Genomic DNA, 7,362 nt, shown 5'->3' on the forward strand with positions numbered 1-7,362 from the left:
CTATGCTCACTAGCTCTCTATAAAGAAGTAAAAAATAATTTAAATCAATGCATGAACGATTCGAGGTGTAACGCGAACGTAGTCGCGAGAAAAAAGCTAGTAATTTATTAAATTATTTTATTTAACTCATTAATTTTCATTGAAAAGGAATTTTGTAATTCGCCACTATATTAGTTAAAAACTAAGAAACTCATATCAAATTTAAGTTTTGCGATTTTGACTTATACTTTTACAAAATCTGAACACATTTTTAAAAGAAAAAAGTTTTTGATAATATTTGTGTAGATTGACTACAAGTTGTATAACATAAATTTCTACGACCGATCTACCTAGTGGTCTGCAGCATCGCCTTGTGGTGCAAACGTGGGCCTGTTAATCTGTGACGTGACGCACAACAGCCAAAAAAAAACAGAAGCGTGGCTAAGAATTTAGTAATTTAAAAAAAGTCTTTTAGATACAGTAGTAGGTATTAAAAAGTTTTGTGTTTAAATGGGGTTTGCCTTTAACAGTTAAAAAATTATATCGTAAAGTGTAACTTTCCGTAAGAATTCTTTATCTGTCATTGATCATGATCTGTCATCATGTTAACCTGATGTTTTGTATTTTATTTTTTTTTCGAGGTTTTTTTGCTTGCTTGTTTTACGGATAGGTGTGATCGCATAATTATTATTGATAATGTTTTATTTAATGTTAACATTACTACTTTTTCAGTGAATCTTTAAATCTGTTGTTTTTTGTTAAGTTCGTTATTTAAACATATGTATGTAATACACTCATATTAACACTAATCATATTTTTACGTTTTTATTCATCATTTTCAATGCCCCCCCCCCCGGTTGCATCTTTGTAAAGGACTGTGAATTTTTTATTTTGTTTTTATTTATTTGATATTTTATATGTTTTGGGTTACACATTCTGTGTTGCAGTAATAAATAATACTATATAAAAATTAATTTGATAATGTTATTTCTAACCTAAAATATGAGTGCATATTCAGATTAGTTTATAAGTATTGAAATATGTAGGTGTAATAGGGGGCCCGGTAAAATTTTTGCACACAGGCCCGTGAGTCTGTTGTTACGCCACTGGCATGAGCGACAATAAGGCACCTACACGTGTCTTCGATTAGCCATCTTCCTAGCTGGCTACATCGATGATTGTTCTGTACTTATTACTACACCCGTAATAATGTTCATCCTTTTTTATTCTCTACTCGGCTAAGGCTAAAGTATCCTAAGGGTGACTGTTGATTGCCTCCATAGCTGTTCTTAATCAAGCTCACAATCCTGAGCGTTTTTGGATCAATGCTGCAAATTGGTGCCTCCGAATTCGTGTTTGTTCCATATTTCTCGCCATCTCCAACTTGCCCATCCCATCACTTGGTTTGCACCCAATGAGTGCCAATGAACAAAATACACGTCTTTGATTAATCATCTTCCTAGCTGACTATACCGATGATTGTTTTGTACTTATTACTACACCCGTAATTTTGTTTATCCCTTTTATTAACTACTCGACTAAGGGTATTCTAACGGTTACTGTTGATTGCCTCCATATCTGTTCTTAGTGAAGCTCACAATCCTGAGCGATTATCAAAGCTGCAAATTAATGTCTTAAATTTCATTTTCCCCGACTTGTCCACCCGGTAACTTGATTTGCGCCGCACTTACTTTTCTAGTGCCAATTAGCGTGATACACGTGTTGTGGTTAACAAATCTTCTAGTGGGCAACGCCGATATATTTTTATTTACCTATTTTACAAAGAACAGCTAAATATCTTGGCATGACACTTGATGCTAAACTCAGGTGGAAATCGCATGCGAAGAACTCAAATTAAAGTACAGGAAAATTAAAAAAGTAAAAAGTACAGGACATTCAACCCTGTCAATATATAATAAGCTTTTGCTTTACCAACAAGTCCTGAAGCCAATATGGAGGACTTATGGTATTCAAAAAAAAAAACTCTGGGGATGTACCAAACAAAGCAACCGAAATATTATCCAAAGATTCCAAAACAAGGTACTACCATAGGCGTGACCAGGCTTTTTAATAAGGGGGGGCCAGAGTTAAAGATTACGAAACGGAGAAAAAAATAGCGCCGTAAGCGAAAATTTTTTTATAAGAGCGTGCGCAAAGCAACACTTTCCGCACGCAGAAAATTGATTTTCCCGAACGGAAAATATTTTATAGCTAAAATAATTTCTTTTCCAACGGAATTTTTTTTTATGGGTTTTCGTTTAAGGTCTTTTTTTACTTATTATTTATGCTGATTAGGGGGGGCCACGCCCCCCGCCCCCGTGGGCACGCCTGTCGATACTACGAGGTATTGTTGACGCACCGTGGTATATTCGCAATGGCAATCTACATAAGGAGTTAGAAATGGATGATGTGGACAGCGTTATCAGGAAATATGCCTTAAAACATGTCATTAGCACATTAATATTAATATCGAGGCCCACCTATCAAATAGCTCCTGGATAGTGATGGCTTAGTTAGAAGACTGAAAAGAACAAAACCATTTGAACTAGTGTAGTGAAAAGTGTTACTACAGGCCAGTGCATTCTAACATAGTGCTCCAACAGAACTGACAGAACCAAAACCAAAATTACTATCATAGGATTAGTGTTTTGTGTTTAACCGTAGCAAATTAAGTCAAAAACAAATAGCTTATTAGTGAAATGTTTACTAGATTACTATACTAAATTGGCCAAGGGTGATTTAAAAAAATATAAAGAAAATTAAACGCAGATTTCTTTAATTGCGTTTATTAAAGAATAATTCTGTTAATGTATTTTCATATAAATTTATTCCTACTACTAATTAAGAATTAGCAGACAGGGAACTCCAAGTGAATGTCTATCCAGCGCAATCATGCCCCTTCTACCTTTTATGAGTCATTTTATCTTTTACAGTTTATTGATGAGTGTCGCACCTCTTTTATGTAATCTTATAAAAATCACTTTCCATTCCCCTATTCCCGATACTGTTACATTTACGAATATTTATGTGGTTGTAATATCACAAAAAAAGTATCGGTAGCATTCTCATTAACAAAAATACCCAGCAGAAAACAAGAATTAATACGGAAGGTAATGTCGCTGCGCTCCTGAACTACTTTTACTAATGTTACGCTCGCAGGAACTAACCAAAACAGGTAATGAACCATAAAGCAGTTTTACAGACGGTTCTCGTGTACGGCGGACGAACCAAAAACGCCGCTAAAAAAAGACGATAGTACCTACGTAATTTCAGGCCTTAACTGGTTTTCCTCGGTGAGCCGTAGCCATTCAATTGTTTCAGTTCCATCCGCGACCAAAACAACAAAGTGACCTGGAAATGTGTTTCTAAAGGCTGGAGAATCGGAGCAACTGCGAGAAAATCGATACAGACAAGTAAGTGCTCTTTCACGTTGCAGATCTTCGGCGTTTTCATGATTTTTTCCAACTGCAGTAGTTCTAAACTACTCAACTTTCAACAGAAATTGCGGGAACGATGAGGTGGCTGTGGGAGAAGTGCGTTTTCAACGTTTGTTTTTAAACTGTCCTTTTTTCAGTTGTTTGGTAACTTAACCTCACTCTTTTGTTTTGTTTCCATCATTTGACAAATGTTTACTAAAATATTTCTTATCTCACCTATAAACATCCTATACTGCAAATATTTTGTGTAACCCAATACGAAAGACAAGAAATGTGTGTATAAACAAATATTTCCTTTATTAAATAACTTAAGAAAATTTGTATTGATGAAATTAGACCTTGAAATAGTCATAAAGGGTAATTTATGCCCTTTAGCTTGATATTTAGGTATAATATTGATCCACAACACAGTTTAAAATGCATACGATTTAGAGTTCCTATAATCTTGGTATGTTCACGATTATTCCTTGTTAATTTAACCAATCTCTATTTCAGTTCAAGAAAACATAGTTACAAAATGTCCGGAGCAGTATATCAGCCTACTACAGTGACTTATGAATCGAATGGTCCCGCTGACCGCTGGCAGGACAGGCCAATATCGTACCTTGGCTCAATTTCACAATCTGGCAGACGACCCTGTGGTTTATCTTGTTTGCCATCTCGAAATGTATTGCCTTTGGTCTTAATAACATCATGTATTGCCTGTTTTGCTCTTGGGTAACTATAGTACTATATTACATCTTGTAACATTATTTTTACATAAATATGCATTTTAGATTAGCTATGTTAATTAACGGTGCCCTTGGATATTCAGAAACTTCAGAAAATAAAGAAGATGTTTATTTGATTGTTACAATATTTGGGGCTTTATTCTTTGCGCTTTCAATTCTTTTGTTTCGTAAGTTTCTTCTCTAATAATATACCATATGATTTAAAAAGAAGCCATAAAGTCGACTTGGATGTAACGAATTATTGTGATATTCTTTTCCAAGCCAACTTTGGCACCGTTTTCATTATATTTTATTTTGTATATCAGAAATATATAAATTGTATTCAATTTTAGTGTTCTTTATGAGAATAACAAGGAGAATGTGTTGGCGCAACGCCAAGGACCACCTCGGTACTTCTGGAGGCCAGAACTTGACTGTAAATCCATCGACAGATTTACTTGTCACAGCTCAGTATGCCCCTGTTTCGGAAGTAGTGTACGAAGGAACTAAATCAGACGATACAGAACAAAGTAAACTTATGTCCCATGAAACTAAAGAAATTAGGTATATTTGTTTTAAAGTAATAAGAAAAAGAAACATTACAATATTGACATTTGTAGCAATGAAGATGCTGACCGGATGGTGGAAAATGACCCAAGAATTGTCCTACGTCCCTTGAATTCAGTTGTTAATGAAGAAACTTAAAAAGCACCTAGTGTAGTAAGCATACTTCTTAAAGAATATTATTGTCCTACAAACCAACTTAAAGTAGCTTCAAATTGAAGATATACTGATAAAAATATACTGAAACTATTTGTATATATGTAGGTTGTCTATAAAGAAATGAATATTTGATGAATCTCCTAGTACTTGATGTGGCTAATATAACATTTGGTAATAAATATTTTTTCTTGCATTGGACAACCTATAATATAAATATTATGTTGTAACATAATGGAATCACTATAGTTTTTCTCATGATACTTTTCCTCAGTGACATGCCTGGTATCAGTTTGTCTGAAGCAAAAGATACCTAAAGAGTGGAACAAATAAATATGTTCTGTAGTAAACACTGCATTATAATTTGTTTAATTTGAATTTTAATATATATTGATCTTTCCAAAAAAATCTTTTATGGGTATTTCGCCACTGCACTGCAAGAAAATCTACAAAATAAAATAATTATTTTTTGTAAACACTTCTGCGTTAAACCTAAAAATGTAAAAAAAAATTATAAAATTTTTTAAACAAAAAATGTAATATACCAAATAACGCCAAAATTATAATGAAAGAAGCGATAGCCTCTAAAAGAAAAATAAAAGAGGCTTTTTTAATTCAATCTAATAAAAATAAATGTATTGCTCATGCCTCTGTAGATGTTATTAATGTATGGCAATTGGTTCTTTGATTTTAAAGAACAATAGATACAACAAGATAAATAAACATAACCTATGTAAAATTTAAAAATAATCATACAGAAAGTTTGGGGCTTTTTGGTTTTACCTTATTAAGTAATTGTTATCAGGTAGTAATTGTTAATTTTGAATTTTTCAGTTTAAATATCAAGTTAAAAAAAATGTCATTTTAACAGAACGTCAACGGTTTCTTGTAGACGTATCTGTTTTAAAAAAGTAAAGTGTTCTCGAATAGTTGAATTTAAATATTTTAAATAGTTTTTTTCTTTATTCTTTGTATTTTTTTTGCTTCCGACGACGGAAAGAGATAACTTTCCGAAACGTTAAGTATTTTTTTTTTCTTTGTTAGGCAAATTTGTATTACTGTAAACATAACTTCTGACAAGCAGTGTCCGTTTAGGTTTAACGCAGAAGTGTTTACAAAAAATAATTATTTTATTTTGTAGATTTTCTTGCAGTGCAGTGGCGAAATACCCATAAAGGATTTTTTTGGAAAGATGAATCCGCCACATAAATATAGACATTTTTTAAGATATATTGATGTTATACAGGGTCGATGATATGTATGGGAACGGTCGATTATTAGGTAAAATATAGGAGGTACCGCAAAAAGTTTAATACAAAAGTTATAGGGTTTTTAAATGTCTATTAGCGAGTAATAAATTTTAGTATACAGGGTCAGTCATAAAGTCGTGGCACATCAAGATTTACTTTTTTTTTAAAACAACCTCCCCTGTATATTATTGCATATTTCAATTCTTCCTTCAATTCTAAACTAAAATCGAGATATCTAATGTACCTCAAATCAACCGTTTCCGAGTTATTGACTTTTGAAAATATCATTTAAACAATTGCATTTAATTAATTTAGATGTGTTTGGTTTCATTGATTGATGCCATTCCGCGGAAACTGTGATACTTAATAATATTTGACGTTAGTTTTCAAGTTAGCATTTATAGATGAATAAAATGAGATTATATTGAGTCTGGAAATTACAAAATTTTCTTTAACATGTCATAATCAAAACTTGATAACTCGGAAATGGTTGACTTTACGATTATTGCTTAAAATTGTATTTAAAAAAAGTATATTTTGAAGTGCCACTACTTTATGACCGACCCTGTATACTTCAATTTACTACTAGCTAATAGACATTTAAAAACCCTATAACTTTTGTATTTAACTTTTTGCGGTACCTTGTATATTTTACACAATAATCGACCGTTCCCATACATATCAGCGACCCTGTATAATTTAATTTTTAGCCTCTTATTTAACGTTTCTGCGATCTGGCTATTTTTAAGTAAAAACGTTGTTCAAGTAATTAAAAATATATTTTTTATTAAATAATGAAGTTAACGAGTTTTCTAATATTAATTTATTTCTAACTCTAGTACATAATTTTTTTAAAAATTTTGTTTGCTTTGACGGATCGTTTTCCGCCATACTAGGAAAAATTACGTGACAAAAACTATATACCTATCATAAAAATGTTAGGAAACAACAGTGGTTTTTAAGTGCTTGTCAATTATTATATTTTACATAGAATTCACATATTTTCAATTTTAGTTGGATAAATATTTGTTAACAAAGAATTGAAACAAGTGACTGTAACTATTCCATTTAGAAAATATTGTAATTCCATCTGTAAGACTGTTTAATTTTTTTACATTCTATACATTGAACTACAAAATACCGGGTGTGGCTCAAAAGTGGCCCACCCCTATAACTTTTTTATTTTTTCAGGTAAAAAACGAGATTTGGTATGTTAGTATATGACATAACAGGCAGTGACCAAAAATAATTGAATACGTCAATGAA

General features: G+C 32.2%; 1 protein-coding gene across 7 annotated transcripts; it reads left to right on the forward strand.

Annotated features, from left to right (window-relative positions):
* Positions 1-2,916: 2,916 nt before the first annotated feature.
* LOC115874397 lies at positions 2,917-4,934 on the forward strand. 7 transcript variants are annotated; one of them, XM_030889552.1, is made up of 6 exons: positions 2,917-3,154; positions 3,253-3,392; positions 3,912-4,133; positions 4,193-4,314; positions 4,480-4,690; positions 4,747-4,934. In XM_030889552.1, exons 3-6 carry the CDS (start codon positions 3,934-3,936, stop codon positions 4,829-4,831), a joined length of 618 nt encoding a protein of 205 aa, XP_030745412.1. In that variant the 5' UTR covers positions 2,917-3,154; positions 3,253-3,392; positions 3,912-3,933; the 3' UTR covers positions 4,832-4,934. The 7 variants fall into 7 exon arrangements, with proteins under 7 accessions (XP_030745412.1, XP_030745411.1, XP_030745410.1 ...); XM_030889551.1 differs by having other exon boundaries at positions 2,917-3,089; positions 3,139-3,392; XM_030889550.1 differs by having other exon boundaries at positions 2,917-3,392.
* The last annotated feature ends 2,428 nt before the right edge of the window (positions 4,935-7,362 follow it).

Source organism: Sitophilus oryzae, unplaced genomic scaffold (genome assembly GCF_002938485.1).
Source record: "Sitophilus oryzae breed Bouriz unplaced genomic scaffold, Soryzae_2.0 scaffold_1274_pilon_pilon, whole genome shotgun sequence".
In the NCBI taxonomy this organism is placed as follows: domain Eukaryota; kingdom Metazoa; phylum Arthropoda; class Insecta; order Coleoptera; family Curculionidae; genus Sitophilus; species Sitophilus oryzae.

Excerpts from the sequence above, each read along its gene's own strand:
- LOC115874397 (XM_030889547.1), top strand. The coding sequence starts at position 3,781 with ATGCCCTTTAGCTTGATATTTAG. Across the intron at positions 3,804-3,911 it reads CCCTTTAGCTTGATATTTAG|TTCAAGAAAACATAGTTACA; the intron begins GTATAATATTGA and ends TCTCTATTTCAG. Across the intron at positions 4,691-4,746 it reads CATGAAACTAAAGAAATTAG|CAATGAAGATGCTGACCGGA; the intron begins GTATATTTGTTT and ends TGACATTTGTAG.